Genomic DNA, 18,689 nt, shown 5'->3' on the forward strand with positions numbered 1-18,689 from the left:
AAATTACACTTTTTCATTACTATTATAGAAATGTGATTAACTTTTGTATGTTAACTGTATATCTTGCAACATTGCTATATCCTTACTAACCTTTCGAAGTAGGTTTCTTGATTCTTTTAATTTTTAATGGGTAATTATGTCGTTTTGAACAAAGGGCTTCATTTTTTCCTTTTTAATTATAATCTGTATCCATTTTATATCATTTTCTTGTTTTGTTATATCAGTCTACTTTAGTGTGGTAGATGAAAGAGCGGTGAAAGGGGAGCATCATTGCCTTGTTTTATATGCTGTTGGGGAATGTTTTGAGCCCAGCTTAACATGACATTAGCTATAGGTTTTCTATAGATTATCTTATTAAGTGGAGGAAGTTCATCTGTATTCCTAGGTCAGTGACAGTAATATTATCATACACAAGTATTCAGTTTTGTCAGTTCTTTTGCTGCATCAGTTGTCATGATTATGTGGTTTTTCTTTTTTATCTTGTGGATGTGTGATGTATTATAATGATTGATTTTTCTAGTGTTGAATGAACCTTGCATGCATTAGATAAATCCTATTTGGCCATAATACATAAATGTCTTTCTGCATAGTTGGATGTGATCTGCTGATACTTTCTTGAGGTTTTTCCTTTGGTCTATAGTTTTCTCTCAGTGTTTTTAGTGTTAGGGTAGTCATTGTCCTTGACCTCATAGTATAGTATAGTATAGTATAGTATAGTATAGTTGAAAGATTGTGTCTGCCTCTATTTTCTGCAACAGGTTGTTGAGCACTGACATAATTTCTTCCTAAATTTTTGGTGGAACTCTTTTATCAGTGACCTCATCTAGGCACTGTGGTGCTTTTTGTTCTGCGAAGTTACTAAATGATTGATTCAGTTTAAATAGTTATATGCTTACAGATTATCTCTTTCTCCCGGTGTTGTTTTTATTTTCCACTCTTTTGTCCTGCTGATCAATATAGCTTTTATTAATACTTCTTAATTGTCTTGATCACTGTAACTTCAGAATATGTTCTGAGATTTAGATAATACTTGTATAACATTTTCTTTCCTTTTATAGTTGATTTGATTCTGCTGTCTTTTTTTAATCTTCATATAATTTTGGGGTCATTATGTCAGTTTGTATCAAAAGTATCCACTGGCACTTAATAGAAGTGTGTTATGTGTTTAAGTCAAATGACTAATTTTTCAGAACCGTGAATATAGTTTCTCTCCATTTACTTAGTTCTCTTTTAACTTCTCCCAGTCGTCTTTTTCAGTTGTTATGAATAGTTACATTTTTGATTTGTTTTTGAAGTATTGCCTTAAGTTATTTTCTAATTTCTGTTGTGATATCCTAATTTCAAACATTGAGAATTCTGTTGAATATTTTTCAAAGTTTTGGTATTTCTCAGATTATATTTTTGATGATTGGTATTGTTCTGTTTTGTTCAGGGAATATATTTTTTATGATTTTAATTCTGTTGAGACTTGTATTTCTCCTAATCTGTAATGTGAACTCTAAAAAAAAACCTATTCTGTCTGTATTAAGTATCAAGTATTGTTGAATACAGAAAGATGAAGGACCTCACAGAAACAGAAGAGATTAAGAAGTGGCTAGAATACACAGAAAAATTATACAAGAAAGGCCTTTTTTACTGGGGTAACCACAGTGGTGTGATCGCTCACATAGACTCAGACATCCTGGAGTGTAAAGTCAGGTGGGCCTTAGGAAGCCATACTATGAACAATGCTAGTAGAGGTGATTAAATTCCAGAGGAAGAGACAGGGAATCTACCTGATAAAGAATTCCAAGTAATGATAGTGAAAATGATCCAAAATCTTGAAATCAAAATGGAATCACAGATAAACAGCCTGGAGACAAGGATTGAGAAGATGCAAGAAAGGGTTAACAAGGACCTAGAAGAAATAAAAAAGAGTCAGTATATAATGAATAATGCAATAAATGAGATCAGAAACACTCTGGAGGGAACAAATAGTAGAATAACGGAGGCAGAAGATAGGATTCGTGAAGTAGAAGATAGAATGGTAGAGATAAATGAATCAGAGAGGAAAAAAGAAAAATGAATTTAAAGAAATGAGGACAATCTCAGAGACCTCCAGGTCAATATTAAACACCCCAACATTCGAATCATAGGAGTCCTAGAAGAAGAAGATGAAAAGATGACCATGAGAAAATCCTTGAGGAGATAATAGTTGAAAACTTCCCTAAAATGGGGACGGAAATAATCACCCAAGTCCAAGAAACCCAGGGAGTCCCAAACAGGATAAACCCAAGGCAAAACACCCAAGACACATATTAATCAAATTAACAAAGATCAAGCACAAAGAACAAACATTAAAAGCAGCAAGGGAAAAACAACAAATAACACACAAGAGGATTTCCATAAGGATAACAGCTGATCTTTCAATAGAAACTCTTCAGGCCAGGAGGGAATGGTAGGACATACTTAAAGTGATGAAAGAAAATAACCTACAGCCCAGATTACTATACCCAGCAAGGATCTCCTTCAAATATGAAGGAGAATCAAAAGCTTCACAGACAACCAAAAGCTGAGAGAATTCAGCACCACCAAACCAGCTCTCCAGCAAATGCTAAAGGATCATCTCTAGACAGGAAACACAAAAAGGGTGATTAAATTCCAGCGAGCTGTTTCAAATCCTAGAAGATGATGTTCTTAAAGTTCAACACCTATTATACCAGTAAATTTGGAAAACACATCTATAGCCACAGGATTGAAAAAGATTAGTTTGCATTCCTATCCCACAGAAGGGCAATGCCAAAGAATGTTCAATCTACCATACAATTGCACTCATTTCACATGTTAGCAGGGTAATGCTCAAAATCCTCCAAACTAAACTTCAACAGTACATGAACTGAGAACTTCCAGATGTACAAGCTGGATTAGAAAAGGCAGAGGAACCAGAGATCAAATTGCCAACATCCATTGGATCATAGAGGGGTAAGGGAGTACCAGAAAAACATCCTACTTCTCCTTCACAGAGTGCTCTGAAGTCTTTCATGGTGAATCATAAGAAACCGTGGAAAATTCTGAAAGAGATGGAAATACCAGACCACCATACCTGTCTTCTAAGTAACCTGTATGCAGCTCAAGAAGCAACAGTTGGTACTAGGCATGAAACAAGGGACTGGTTCAGAATTGGGGAAGGAGTACATCAAGGCTGTATATTGTTATCCTGCTTATTTAACTTACATGTAGAGTACATCATGAGAAATGCTGGACTGGATGAAGCACAAGCTAGAATCAGGATTGCTGGGAAAAACATCAATAACCTTAGATATGCAGATGACACCACCCTTATGGCAGAAAGTGAAGAAGAACTACAAAGGCTCTTGATGAAAATGAAAGAGGAGAGTGAAAAGTTGACTTAAACCTCAACATTCAGGAAACTAAAATCATGGCATCTGGTCCCATCATTTCATGGCAGGTAGATGGGGAAACAGTGGAAATAGTGAGAGGCTTTATTTTTAGGGGTTCCAAAATCACTGTAGATGGTGACGGCAGCCATGAAATTAAAAGATGCTTGCTCTTTGGAGGAAAAGCTGTGACCAACATAGACAGTATGCTAAAAAGTAGAGACATCACTTTACTGACTAAGATAAAGTGACTTTACTGTCTAGTCAAGGCTATGGTTTTTCCAGTAGTCATGTATGAATGTGAGAGTTGGACCGTAAGGAAAGGTGAGTGCCAAAGAATTGATGCTTTTGTAGTGTGGTGCTTTAGAAAACTCTTTGAGAATCCCTTGGACTGCAATGAGTACAAACCATTCAGTTTTAAAGGAAAGTGGTCCTGAATATTCATTGGCAGGACTGATGCTGAAGCTGCAGCTCTAATACGTTGGCCACCTAATGCGAAGAGCTGACTCATTAGGAAAGACCTTGACTGATGCTGGGAAAGACTGAGATATTCCTTGGAAAAAATTAATAAGATTTCATATGCTTTCTTTAAGGATAACTGTTACTTTTCTATTATAGATTCAATATTAATTTTAAAGGATTAATATATACACTGTTTTCATATAAAACAGTACATTGTTACAGTTGGTAATCTGGTTTAAGATGTGTTCATAGTTTCAATCAGTAATGACTATATGTATGTTTTTCCATATCTAAATTTACTTAGTCATTTCTCTTTTAATGAAAATGTATATATCTGAATTAGACACTAAAATTTCTCAAAGACTTCCATGAAGAATTACGTTGCCACACTAGTAAATGAAATCAGTTACACAGCCCAGAAATATGATTTTCCCTCAAGGTTACTAACCACTTTAATCATAAGATTATGAAACTTTTAAAAATTATTTTTACAATTTTGGTTATATTATGTTACATATTTAGTTGTTTAGCTTTTATTTAACATTTTTAATCCGCAGTGTTGTTCTTTGTATGCATTAGCTGTTTGTTTAATATCTGGCTGGAACTTACAGTATTGAATTTTAAAAGTCTGTTTTTCTCTTTTTTTTAGGGGTTTAACAAAGGTCAGAATTCACATTTGCCAGGATCTAATGATGAACAGCCTTCATTTTCCACTGATCCTGCCCTGTATCTCCAGGCAGCTAGCACTAATATTCAGACTTCACATAGGATGCTGCCTACTAGTTCAGTAACACAGGGAATTGCTTTCAATCACCTCTCTCATACTGCTACCTCAGGTGACCAACAAGGCATTTGTTGTACCAAAGAGAGCACACCTTCAGGAAATAGATCTTTTGTGCCTGAAATAAGCAGTCATACTGAAGATACACCTAATGGCTGTGCTGGTGTCAAGGGACTTTCTAATCGTGTTCAGCAATTGATGGCAGAACCTATTTGCAGTCCAAACAGTACAGATTCTACGTCACCAAATTTAATTTCAGACAATCCTCAGATGTCTTCCTTGTTGATTGGAAAAGCCAATGAGAATATGATGACTGGAGCATGTGACAAAGTCAGTAGTATTCACCCAGAAAGTCATACAAAGACTAATAAATCTGTTGCCTCTTTACACTCTTCAATCATTTCTACAACTGCTCCAAAATCTGCCAACCAGACCACTACCCTTGGTGTTACCAGCATCAGCAGTCCTCACATTAGGTTACAAACAGTTAATGGAAAAGGGCTAGAGAACTCAAACAGCTCTAAAAATACAAGCTTGCCTATGATTAGCCGCAAACCTGATTCTCCGATCATACCATCGATGTCTGTGTCCATATACTCAAATTCTGCAGAAGTTCTGAAGGCATGCAGGTTAGTATGGGAAAGTTTATCACAAATTGAAAATAGTTCACTTTTGACTTGATCAGAAAACAGAGATAATATTTGTATTTTGTAAGAAATATAAAAGGTAATTATGTAGTCAGTTGTCTAAAATAATTATTTCAAAAGGAACTTTGTTATTACTCAGTATCATGCATAAACTATCGGTGTATTACATGTAAAAAGCGTTTTTGTACAACATTGTGAGAAGCACATCTCTAGTATTACTGAGTTCTGTTGATTATCAGGGCTGTTGTCATATTCTCTATGATTGGGGATTGAAACCAGTGAATGGATTAAATTATATTTGATAGAAAATCTGTAAAACCTTATTGATTGCTTTCTTTCTGGGAACATTTTCTGTGATTCTAGAAGAGATTTTAAACAGGCAGGAGTGACAAGAGAAAGGAACAAAGATTTGAGAAGTGTTAATAGACCACCAGTCACTTTGGGAAGTCAAGCTATATTCTATGATTCTTCTTGGAGAAGGCAGTGGCACCCTACTCCAGTACTCTTGCCTGGAAAATCCCATGGATGGAGGAGCCTGGTAGGCTGCAGTCCATGGGGTCACTAAGAGTCGGACACGACTGAGTGACTTCACTTTCACTTTCACTTAGAAGAATGAACCTCAAAAATTTATTTCTTAAATGGGTTTCATTACCTTCAAACAATAAGACACAAAAAGATGAGAAACACTTTCTTTGATATTGTGAAATTGTATACATTTCGATATTCTACACAGTCTTAGTCATTCATGTTTTTTGAAAACACCTTTATTAAGATATAATTGACACACCTTACAATATATCCCTTTAAAACATACAGTACAATGGTTTTTAGTATATTTCCATATAATGCACCAACCACCAGCACAATTTTTCAGCGGTTTTATCATCTCAAAAAGAAAACTGTTGCACACATTTTAAAGTACTGTTTTTATTCTGTTTGTTTAAAATCTAATCTAAAATTATCTTATTTCTCATACTTAGATGCTGTATAGAAGAGTAAAACGTGTGTTAGTTAAAATACTAGGGGTAATACTTCTGTGTAATTTTCTAAAACAAATTTGAATAATAATTCAGTTTGAAATTTGAATAATCAATTTGAAATTTGAATAATTGAGATTATAATGAAATAAAATAGAAGATATGTACCATTAAATATAAATCTGAAGATTAGTTTTTATCTATTTTGACTATTTTAATTCAGGTTTTGAATTTCAAATATGAAAAAAGAATTATTGCTTAATTACTGTAAGTCTTCTGAAACTGGGAGTCTTTACCTCTCTTCTCAGTTGCTGAAACTAAAACATGTTTAGATTTTTCAGACACTTAGATTATCTTAGAAACTATCACTGATCAACCACTGAACATGTGTTATAAAATTCTAAGCTGACATAAGTCTTAAATGTTTATATAGTTTGTACTTGCAGTTAATGGAGATAGAATAATAGAAAAATGGAAATAATTGATATTTTTAAAAATATATGAGTAAGAAATTTTTGCCTTTCATAGTGGATTAAATTTTAATTTTCCCATCTTATTTTACAAAATATATGTGAGCATCATTATGGGGTACATGTTTTAGATTGAATTTTAAGCTCAAAACCACTAAAAGGACTTGTTTTATTGCTAAAAATGTGTAAATTTGTAAGTTGAAAATAACTTACATATGGATGCATGGTTTTTCCAGTAAATTTGGCTGGCAGTTTACTAGTGAAAGGACACCATCACCATATCCAAAAGTTGTAAAGAAAAAAATAAAGAATAGACGAGAAGGGAAGGAGGAAAGAACATGAATGTCAGGCTTTGAACTGAGGATAAAATTACTCCAGTTTAACACAGCCAAATAGATAGCAAATAATAACTGTCATGTGGAGACAATTCCTGTTACCCAATGCTGATGTGTTCTTTACTGGACTGAATTCTGATTAGTTCAACGAATCAACAGTTGAGAGGGTTTAATCTCTGTATGAGAAACTTAATAAGGAAAAAAAAAATCTGTTTATTAGTTTATCTATAGAGCACCTCCCATTCACAATAAGATATTTTTAAGTATGGTATTTTTAAAGTAATTTTTAAGTAATAATACATATTTGCTACAGTGAGATATTCTTTGTCTTTCCCACCTCCATTTTTTTCCCCCAACTTCATTTCTTTCCCATTTGGATTTTTATGGTAACTTTTTCTTAGAATAGCAGTGCAGTCATACCTATTTAGAAATTCATGTGTTTCTGTTGTGCAAACTGTTCATACTTTAAGGTTGATAGGTATTTTACAAAGGAAAAAAAAGGATGGTTCCTTTATTTTCAAAAACATTGGTTCTTTTGGTAAATAACTTTAGATTCTGATTTGACTGGTTCATAGGGACATAGTAATGGATCTTTTGATTTCATTGTACTTTTTGAGCAGCGTGTTCTCTTTTGTTATATTTCATAGAAAAGCTTTAAGGGTTATTAAAATTTTAAACTGCCAGCGTTTGATTTCATTTATAGCATTTTTGCTTCTGTTAAAATTTTAAAATGTAAGTTCCCCATTTAAGTAATTAGGCCAGTTTTGGGTTCCTTGCTCTTGCCTCTTTTCATATATATTTTTACTTTGAATTGCTTGAGTTTTCTGTATACTCTTAATTTAGTGTTATTAGACTATAAAAATCCTACTCATTTTTCATATACAGGATGGTAAATCAGCTTATTTTTTCAAGTACAATTAAATCCTTGATCCATATGTTAGAGTATTCTAAAATATTTATATTATATTGTAGTACATCTCTCACTGGGAAACAAGTCTTTTATAATCAAACTTAAATCATTTTGTGGAAAGCATAGAGTGACAGACATAATTAAAACCAATTCCTTTTTATTATATAGAGATTATAATTGACTCTTAATGCATTGTTCTAAGGAGGATATATTTTTTCCTATATTAGCTTCTGACATATATTTTGGTTGTAAAATCAGTTCTGTGGCGTTTATAAATTAGAATCGTATTTTTAAATTTAGAAGCTTAAGATACAGGCAACTTGAACCACACAAGTCACTATGCTTTGTGGACAGATAATGAAACCTAGAGACTGATTTAACATTTAAACTTAATTGCTAGTTAATTGTAAAATTTTAGTGTAATATACATTTGTAAATTGTTTAAAAATAGAAAAGTCTGCATTTTTTACTTAATCTGTAACTATATAAACCCTATCACAGGCAATCCTCTGGTGGTTCAGTGGTTAGCACTGTGCACGTTCATTGCCAAAATCCCCCTTAGATACCTGTTCAGGTAACTAAGGCCAAAATAGGCTCTACATACTACGAGCTGTTTTTTATGGCATTTCAAAGTTGATAACTACTCCATCTGAAACTTTGGTTTTCATTAGTTCTGCAAAAAAATCCTAAGTTTCAGGCTTTCCTTCCCTTGAGCAAAAATAAAGCCAAACAAGGAACAATGATTTTACTTCAGCTTGTGTAGTTGTATAATTTGAAGTTTTAAATATAATTTGTAATTTGTTCTCCAAAAATACAATTATTTGTTCTGAAGAAACAGTGTATATTATTTTACTTTACTGAACGTAGAACTTAAGATTTTTCTCTTGTTTTAATCTCCTGTTTTTACAGTCATTGCATAACTGATATATTTCTTCTAATTTATTTCTAGGAACTTAGATAAAAATGGCTTGTCTAATAGTCACAATTTGTTGGATAAATGTCCACCTCCAAGACCACCAACTTCTCCATACCCACCTTTGCCAAAGGACAAGTTGAATCCACCCACACCTAGTATTTATGTAAGTCTTCTTGCTAATTAGTAATAACCCAGGTATCTGAACTTGTCTGCCTTTAGATGTATTTTTAAACCAATGCAAATCTTCTTAGAGAAAATTAAATTTTTTCTCTAAAGTTGAAAGCTTTGGAAAACCATGTTTGTGTCCTAGAGGATAGCAAACAACATCTCTCAGACTGAATATGGTACACTACCTCTTTTTTTAAGTAAAGTTCTATTGTTACATAGTCATAGTCATAGTCATAGTCATTTATTTATATGTCATCTGATTGCTTTGCACTTGATTAGCAGCCTTAACTAGTTGTGAAAGAAAATAGTTCATAAAACAAAAAATACTTACCATTTGTCCTTTCTTCGAAAAAGTTTTGCCACTGTACTCTAGAAAGATTTTTTGAAGGGAATATTTAAATTTAAAGTGTCTCTCACTTTTGGAGTGAGATTCTCTGAGAGTAGCAGTAAGTAATTGTTTTTGTCTTAGTTTTTTGTTTACATGATTCTAAATCTACATTCTGCCATCTTACAGAGCTTAATTTTATGCTTTAAGGCAAAAATTTTTGTAAGCAGCAAAGTGGTTATGATTAGTGCATGTTACTAAAAGGGTTAAGAATAAATAATTCAAAAATTTCAATTTGAAGCTAAATGTTTTTACTTTTGGGGAATTTAGGTCTTGGTAAAGAAACCTGATAGAAGTTAATTCAAAACAATTTCTGTGATTTTTTTTTTCTTTACCCTGCAGATGCTATATAAAACCAAATTTTACTCTTAAATTACCACATTAGATTACACTGACTTATTGTGAAAGGAAGGTCTAGTTATAAAAATAAAGCTCAACCCCTGAAGCTGAACTTTTGGGGATTAAATGCAAACTGGAGATTTATCTTTTTTTCCTGTCATTGAATCATTTTTTATTTTAATAATAGTCTTTAAAACACTTTCAATATTTAAGTTTATATTTTACTTTTTCCATACCTCTTTTATAAGAATTCTGGAGGTATGCTTGGTAAGTTCACTTGGGAAATGCTTTTGAACTGCTAACCTCTTTCAATCTTTTTGTGAGTATTGTGATCTAAAAAGTTTATAACACCATTTCAGAATTTATTAAATTTAAAGTGTATCTCTTTTAAAGACAGATGTATATAGTGATTTTCTTCTCATAGAATTTTCCTGAAAGGACTAATGCTAAAACACTGTAGTATGCAGCACTCAGCATTAATGGCTGAAGTATATTGTTGATGTAAAAATGCCTGGACAAACAATGAAAACGTATTTCAGGACCGTACTTGGTCATTTTCTGAAATCTAACAAAACGTTTCAATTTTACAGTTGGAAAGTAAACGTGATGCTTTCTTTCCTCCATTACATCAATTTTGTATAAATCCCAAAAACCCTGTTACAGTAATACGTGGTCTTGCTGGAGCTCTTAAATTGGGTAAGTTTTTTTAAAAAGTTGAAAGTTCTCTTACTGTCATTTTTTTTAAAACTACTAGAAACACACTTTTTTCCTAGATGTTTCCCCGTTTTTATTTTAATGGTAGGAAACCATTAAACCATTTTAATAGTAGGAAACAACCTTCTTTCTGTCTCAGTCACTTTAGCACATTTTTAACATGATGCCTATATTAGCCATTGACAATTTTTGATAGATTTTTACTCCTTTTTAATTTGGTATTATTAAGCATCATGAATGACTAAGGTTAGTTAATTGAAGACGTTTTGCCATTTAAGATGTAGGTAAAATTAGATCCAGAGCCTGCTTATGTCCCTCAGTCCCTTGTTACACCTTGTCACAGTGGTTAAATCTGATGATTCATGGGACTGCTATGTAAGTTTGGCCCTTATATGGCTTGAAGCAGTCTTTAGAGAAATGGATGGAACATCATAAAGAATTTTTTTAAACAACTTTTGAAATGTTCATTATACCAAAAACAGTTTTATTTTTTATTAAAACTTATTTATTCATGTAGATCTAGGGCTTTTCTCTACTAAAACATTGGTAGAAGCTAACAATGAACACACAGTAGAGGTGAGAACACAGTTGTTGCAACCAGCAGATGAAAACTGGGATCCCACTGGAACAAAGAAAATCTGGCGTTGTGAAAGTAATCGATCTCATACTACAATTGCTAAGTATGCACAGTACCAGGCCTCCTCCTTCCAGGAGTCACTGAGAGTAAGTGTTTTTTCCTGGAGATTTGTTTTCTAAATTAAATGTAATTGCTTCTCTAACAGTGTATTCAGTTAATGTAATTAGCTTTTGTAAGTATTACAATAAACAATAGATTAAACTATTGAAGGTTTAAATGAGGTTATATTAGCAGAAGTACATATTGTTAATAGAGAAAATACTGTTTTATAGCATATCCTTATTTTTGAAATGTTTCTACTTAAAATAGGTTAAAATAAGTTTACATAGAATTGCACCCTGATTTCAACGAAGAATATTATCTGGGCAGTGCTCTCGTTTTTAATTGGTTTGTAAAAAAGCATTTCCATTTCATTTTATCTGAAAAATACTCTATAAAGAAGTATTAGTACTCTTTCTTTGTCATTAATAGCCTCTAAATAAAACTGCAAAAGAAGCAGAAATTTACAAAAGCATCTAAAAATATTCTTTGCCTTGTTCACTGGACTGTTGGAGAATGCTTTGAGCCTAACTTCAGATATGATTAAATAAAAAGATGCTTACTCCTTGGAAGAAAAGTTATGACCAACCTAGACACCATATTAAAAACCAGAGACATTACTTTTCCAACCAAGGTCCATCTAGTCAAGGCTGTGGTTTTTCTAGTAGTCACATATGGATGTGAGAGTTGGACAATAAAGAAAGCTGAGTACTGAAGAATTGAAGCTTTTGAACTGTGGTACTGAAGAATTGAAGCTTTTGAACTGTGGTGCTGGAGAAAACTCTTGAGAGTCCCTTAGACTACAAGGAAATCCAGCTAATCCATCCTAGAGGAAATCAGTCCTGAATGTTCATTGGAGGGATTTATGTTGAAGCTTAAACTCTGCTACATTGGCCACCTGATGGGAAGACTCATTTGAAAAGACCCTGATGCTGGGAAAGATTGAAGGCAGAAAGAGAAGGGGACGACAGAGGACGAGATGGTGGGGTGGCATCACCGACTCAATGAACATAGGTTTAGGTGAACTCCAGGAGTTGGCGATGGACAGGGAGACCTGGCGTGCTGTGATTCATGGGGTTGCAAGGAGTCGGACCTGACTGAGCAACTGAACTGAACCAAATAATTTTCTACAGATAATCTTATTAAGTGGAGGAAGTTTCTCTCTATTCCTAGTTCAGTGACTGATTTTATCATGCACAAGTATTCAGTTTTGTCAGTTCTTTTGCTCCATCATTTGTCATGATCATGTGTTGTTTCTTTTTTAACTTGTGGACGTTTGATGTAATATAATGATTGATTTTTGTAGTGTTGAGTGAACCTCGCAAAGAGTTGGACACGACTGAACGACTGAACTGAACTGAACTGAACCTTGCGTGCATTGGATAAATCCCATTTGGCCATAGTGTATAAATGTCTTTCTGCATAGTTGGATGTGATCTGCTGATACTTTGTTGAGGATTTTTCTTGGGTCTGTAGTTTTCTGTCAGTGTTTTTAGTATTAGGGTAGTCATTGTCCTTGACCTCATAGTATAGTTGAAAGATTGTGTCTGCTTCTATTTTCTGGAATAGGTTGCTGAGCACTGGCATAATTTCTTCCTGAATTTTTGGTGGAACTCTTTATCAGTGTCCTCATCTGGGCACTGTGGTGCTTTTTGTTCTGCAAAGTTACTAAATGATTGATTTAGTTTCAGTAGTTATGTACTTTACAGATTATCTCTTCCTCCCAGTGTTGCTTTTGATAGATTATGTCTTTCAAGGAAGTGGTTCATTTTATCTAGGTTATCATATTTGTGGGTAGAGTGATTCATAGCATTCTTTTATTATCCTTTAATGACCATGGGATTTGTAATAATGATCCATATTTTATTTATATTATTAGTAATTTCTGTCTCTTGGATGGCAGCACTGACTCAATGGACATGAGTTCGAGCAAGCTCCAAAAGTTGGTGATGGTCAGGGAAGCCTGGTTTACTCTAGTCCATAGGGTTGCAAAGAGTTGGATATGACTGAGCGACTGACCTGAACTGAACTGTCTTGTATATTTATTTTCCAGCCTAGTTTTATCAATTTTATTGGTCTTTTCAAAGGGCCAAGTTTTGGTTTCATTGATTTTTCTCTTTTGACTTTGTATTTTCAGTTTTCCTGACTTTAATTATTCTTCATATTTCTTTTCTTAGTCCCTTCTATTGGATTTATTTACTCTTGTTTTCCATTTACTTTTCTTGTAGAGTAGAAACTTAGATGATTGATTTCAGATCTTTTCTTTTTCTATTATGTATATTACTTGCGCTGAATTTCCTGCCAGTAACTGGTTTGGGTGCATCTCCAAATTTACTAACATTTCTATTTTCATTATAACTCAGTTCAAAATAATTATTAGGTGTTTTGAGGGTATTTTCGACAATATATTGTATAGTATCAGTGTGTTTTTGGATTTTCTATCTTTGTTTAACTGATTTCTAATTTATTTCCATTGTTATCTAGTAGGATGTATTATGTCTTTACTTTTGAATTGCAAAGGTGTGCGTAGTCACCTGGAATGTGGTCTTACTGAACATTCTGTGTGAATTTCAGAGAAGCATGCAGTTTTTGACATAAGAGTCCTGAAAGGCACAAACAAAACCTTGTAACCATCAGGACCCAGAGGAAAAGAGCAGTTGACCACACAAGAGACTGAGCCAGACCTGCCAGTGACCCCACAAGAGACTGAGACAGACCTCCCTATGGGTCTCCAGTGGAGGTGCTGGTTGAAAGTGGCCTGCCTCAGGGTCAGGGGCACTGGTGGCAGCAGTCTTGGGAAGCGCAGCATGTTGGTATAAGTCGTCTTAGAGGAGGTCACCATTAGCTTTACCATAGAGCCCTACCATAGGGACTGTAGACTTAGAGCACTGGGCTGCCTCAGGCCAAATCAGCAGGGAGGAAGCACATCCCTACCTATTAGCAGAAAATTTGACTACAAATTTACTGAACATCACCCTGCCCACCAGAGCAAGACCTAGTTTTCCCCACAGCCTGTCTGTTCTGTTAGGAAGCATGCACAAGCCTCTTTACTCATCCATCAGAGGGCAGACAGAAGAAGCAAGAAGTGCAGTTCCATGGACTCCAGAACGAAAACCACAGTCACAGAAAGCTAACCAAGTTATGGATCACAACCTTGTGTAACTCAATAAAACTATGAACCATGACGTGGAGGACCACCCAAGATGGATGGGTCACTGAGGTGAGTTCTGACAAAACTAGGTCCACTGGACGAGGAAATGGCAAGCTGCTTGAGTGTTTTTGCTTAGAGGACCCCATAAACAGGCAAATTTTTACCCCATGAAAAGGCAAAAATATATGACACTAGAGGATGAATCCCCCCAGGTCTGTAGGTGTCTGATATGATATGCTACTGGAGAAGAGTGGAGAAATAACTCCATAACAATGAAGAGACTTGGCTAAAGCGGAAATGATGCTGAGGTATGGATGTGTCTTGTGGTGAAAGTAACATCCATTGCTGTAAAGAACAATACTGCACACGAACCTGAAATGTTGGGTCTGTGAATTCAGGTAAATGGGACATGGTCAGGCAGGGTAAGGCAAGAGTGAACATCTATGTCTTAGGAATCAGTGAACTAAAATGAATGGGAATGGGTGAATGGAATTTAGATGACCATTAAATATACTACTATGGGCAAGAATCCCATCGAAGAATTAGAGTAGCCATCATAGTCAACAAAGCACTCCAGAATATATTACATTGGTGCAGTCTCAAAAATGACAGAATGATCTCAGTTAATTTCCAAGGCAATTCAGTATAACAGTCATCCAAGTCTGTGCCTCAACCACTGATTCTGAAGAAGCTGAATTTGAATGGTTCAGTGAAGAACTGGGAAACCTTCTAGAACTAACACCCCCCCAAAAAATGTCTTTTTCATCTTAGAAAATTGCAGTGCAAATGTAGGAATTCAAATACCTTGAGTAATAGCAAATTTGGCCTTGGAATACAAACTGGGCAGGGGGCAAAAGTACAAAATGAAGCTGGGCAAAGCCTAACCAAGTTTTTTCAAGAGAATACAAGTCATAGCAAACACCATCTGGAAACAACCTTAGAGGTGGTTCTACACATGGTCAGTAATGAATTCAAATTGATTATATTCTTTGCAGCCAAGAATGGAGAAGCTCTATAGTCAGCAAAGAGAAGACCTGCAGCTGACTGTGGCTCTCATCCAAGCTGCTTATTGCAAAATTCAGGTTTAAATTTAACAAAGTGGGGAAAATCACTAGACCATTCACGTATTACCTAAATAAATACCGTATGATTATTTAGCAGAAGTGACAAATAGAGTCAAGAGATTATTAGTCCGCTAGACTGAGTGCCTGAAGAATTATGCATGGAGATTGATGTTGTTGAAGAGGAGAAAGTAACCAAAATAATCCTAAAAGGAAACAAATGCAAGAAGGCAAAAATTGCCTGGAGAGGGGAATGGCACTCCACTCCCATATTCTTGCCTGGAGAATTCCTTGGACAGAGTAGTCTGGTAGGTTACAATCCATGGAGTCACAAAGTATTGGACACAATTTAGCAAATAAAGACACACACACAAATATGGTTTAATGTTATGCTATTTATATCCCAATTACAAAAAAGAGGATTAAGAAACTTTTTTTCACTTGTTCTTTTATTTCGATGCTTTTATTTTATATATTAGAAATTCTGACCTGTATTACTTTTATTCTTTAGAAAAATAAATTTTTTTCCAAACCAACACAGTTTTTTTCGAGTAAGTTTCTCTAAATTTTTGTCCATTAGAAAAATCTTTATTTCTCTTTTATCCTTGAAAAATGTCTGAGGGTATAAAATTCTGGTGTGATTTTATTTTTATTTCCACTTCACTGTCGTCTTGCTTGCATTTTGAAGAAGATGTGATTGTTATGTTTAGATGAGTATAAATGAGATATTTTTATTTTCTGTGGCTCCATTCCATATTTTCCCTTATCTTTGATTTTCTGTACTAAAGTATTATATGCCTGACTTTAGGGTTGCACATTTATCCTTCTTGATTTTATTCAGAACCTCTATCTTCGTGTTTTGATACCTCTGTTTCATTGGTAGGGGCTATTTACTTATTTCTAGTTTGTTTATTGGTTTAACATTTTATTTCTTTTTGCATACTACGAGGAATTAGGGATCTTTTGTGACCTGATCAGGAATTGAATCCTGGGCCCCAGCAGTGAGAGTGCTGAGTTCTAAACATTGGACTGCCGGGGAATTTCCTCTTGGTTCATTTATTTCTTCTCTTTCCACATTGCTGGTTTGATACATCCTTTAAACTTGCGCTTCAATTCTTGCTTATTCTTGTTTGGTTTTCTGTGAACTTTTTTTGGTCTGTTTTCCCCTCTTTTTCAGATTTAGGAATTTCTTTTCAAATACCCCCGTGTCAAATTACTTCTTTTTAGAATTCTTTGCATCAGTTCAGTTCAGTCGCTCAGTCGTGTCCTACTCTTTGTGACCCCATGAACCACAGCACACCAGGCCTCCATGTCCATCACGAACTCCTAGAATCCACCCGCACCCATGTCCGTTGAGTCAGTGATGCCATCCAACCATCTCATCCTCTGTCATCCCCTTCTCCTCTGTCCTCAATCTTTCCCAGTTTCAGGGTCTTTTCAAGTGAGTCCTCTCTCCGCATCAGATGGCCAAAGTATTGGAGTTTCAGCTTCAATATCAGTCCTTCAAATGAACACCCAGGACTGATCTCCTTTAGGACTGGTTGGATCTCCCTGAAGTCCAGGGAACTCTCAAGAGTCTTCTCCAACACTACAGTTCAAAAGCATCAATTCTTCGGCACTCAGCTTTCTTCACAGCCCAACTCTCACATCCATACATGACCACTGGAAAAACCATAGCCTTAACTAGACGTACCTTTTTTGGCAAAGTAATGTGTCTGTTTTGTAATATGCTGTCTTGGTTGGTGATAACTTTCCTTCCAAGGAGTAAGCATCTTTTAATTTCACGGCTGCAATCACCATCCACAGTGATTTTGGGGCCTCCAAAAATGAAGTCTAACACTGTTTCGACTGTTTCCCCATCTGTTTCCCCTGAAGTGATGGGAGCGGATGCCGTGATCTTAGTTTTCTGAATGTTGAGCTTTAAGCCAACTTTTCACTCTCCTCTTTCACTTTCATCAAGAGGCCCTTTAGTTCTTCCTCATTTTCTGTCTTAAGGGTGGTGTCATATGCATATCTGGGATTATTGATATTTCTCCCGGCAATCTTGATTCCAGCTTCTGCTCCCTCCATCCCAGTATTCTTTACATACTAAACTATAAAACCTTTTTTCTTAGAGTTCCATCATTTATGTTATGTCAGAGACTGTTCTTGGTTCTTGGTATGGGGTTTAAGCTGTGCATCTGACTTTTCACATACCTTGATGTGCTGGATAAAAGGAACTGCTGTAAGTAGGCTTTTAGTCATGTATTGGTAAAATTATTAAGGAAGGGGGTATTTCGTTATCTTATGATTCGGTCTTAGTCCTTGTGAAGCATGTGCCTCTCCACTGTGAACTTCATTAGTGCTTCATGTTTGTTTTTTTTTCCCCCATTGTTTCAGTAGAATTGAATGTGTAGAGTGGGCTGGAGTTTGGTATTCTCTTCTCTGGAGATATTTTTGTTGTCTAATTGCTCAGTGATGTCCGACTCTTGAAACCCCACAAACGATAGCCCACGAGGCTCCTCTGTCCCAGGAAAGAATACTGGAGTGGGTTACCATTTCCTTCTCCAGGGAATCTTCCTGGCCCACAAATCATACCCATGTCTCCTGCACTGGGTGGCAGATTCTTTACCACTGAGCCACCATGGAAGCCTCTCTGGACATATAGGCCAATAAAAATTCCAGAAAATTAGCCTGATTAAAGAGCTTCTTCTGAATGCAGATTTTGCTGTAAAGAAAAGAATCCTCTGGTATATTTCAGAAAGGGATTTTTTGTGTGTGTGATATTGTCCATGGTTTTTCTTTCCCAGGAGAGTATCCATAGTTTTCTGGTCCCATTAATTTTAGTTTCTATTTTTCACTGCTTTTTCAAAAAAAAAAAAAAAAAACTTTTGGACACAGCAGTTTGACCTGGTTTCTTTTATTAACATGAGACTGCTTAATTGTTTTTAAAAATGAAGTGGCTACTTCGAGATCTCTTACATGTTTTACAGAATCATTAGTAAAGTATTTAATTTGCACATATTTTCCCTATTCTGTAAGTTCTGTTTTCACTTTTTCTTGATGATGTCCTTTGAAGCATGGAAGATTTAGTTTGGGTGAAAATTTTAACTGCTTTACTTTTGGTGTCATAGCTAAGCTAGGTTTGCCTTGTGGTCATGCAGACTTACTCTTTCTTTTGTTGTAAGAGTTTCATAGTTATATGTCTTACATTAGGTCATCAGATCCCTCTTGAGTTAATTTTCCTCTTTAGTAAATGGTTGGTGTCTAACATTTATTCTTTTCAATATGGGTTTCTAGTTTCAGTACCATTTCTTCATTGAATTATTTTGCGATATTTT

General features: G+C 35.0%; 1 protein-coding gene across 7 annotated transcripts in view; it reads left to right on the plus strand.

Moving 5' to 3' along the window:
* LOC108634619 (lysine-specific demethylase 6A-like) overlaps window positions 1-18,689 on the plus strand; it is a 182,388-nt gene that overhangs the window by 128,119 nt on the left and 35,580 nt on the right. For all 7 annotated transcript variants that reach the window (XM_018044664.1, XM_018044665.1, XM_018044667.1 and 4 more), the window contains 4 exons: window positions 4,489-5,249; window positions 8,909-9,038; window positions 10,358-10,463; window positions 10,999-11,204. In XM_018044664.1, the coding sequence (XP_017900153.1) occupies window positions 4,489-5,249; window positions 8,909-9,038; window positions 10,358-10,463; window positions 10,999-11,204 (1,203 nt within the window). The remainder of the gene's footprint in view (window positions 1-4,488; window positions 5,250-8,908; window positions 9,039-10,357; window positions 10,464-10,998; window positions 11,205-18,689) is intronic.

Source organism: Capra hircus, unplaced genomic scaffold (assembly GCF_001704415.2).
Source record: "Capra hircus breed San Clemente unplaced genomic scaffold, ASM170441v1, whole genome shotgun sequence".
Classification (NCBI taxonomy): domain Eukaryota; kingdom Metazoa; phylum Chordata; class Mammalia; order Artiodactyla; family Bovidae; genus Capra; species Capra hircus.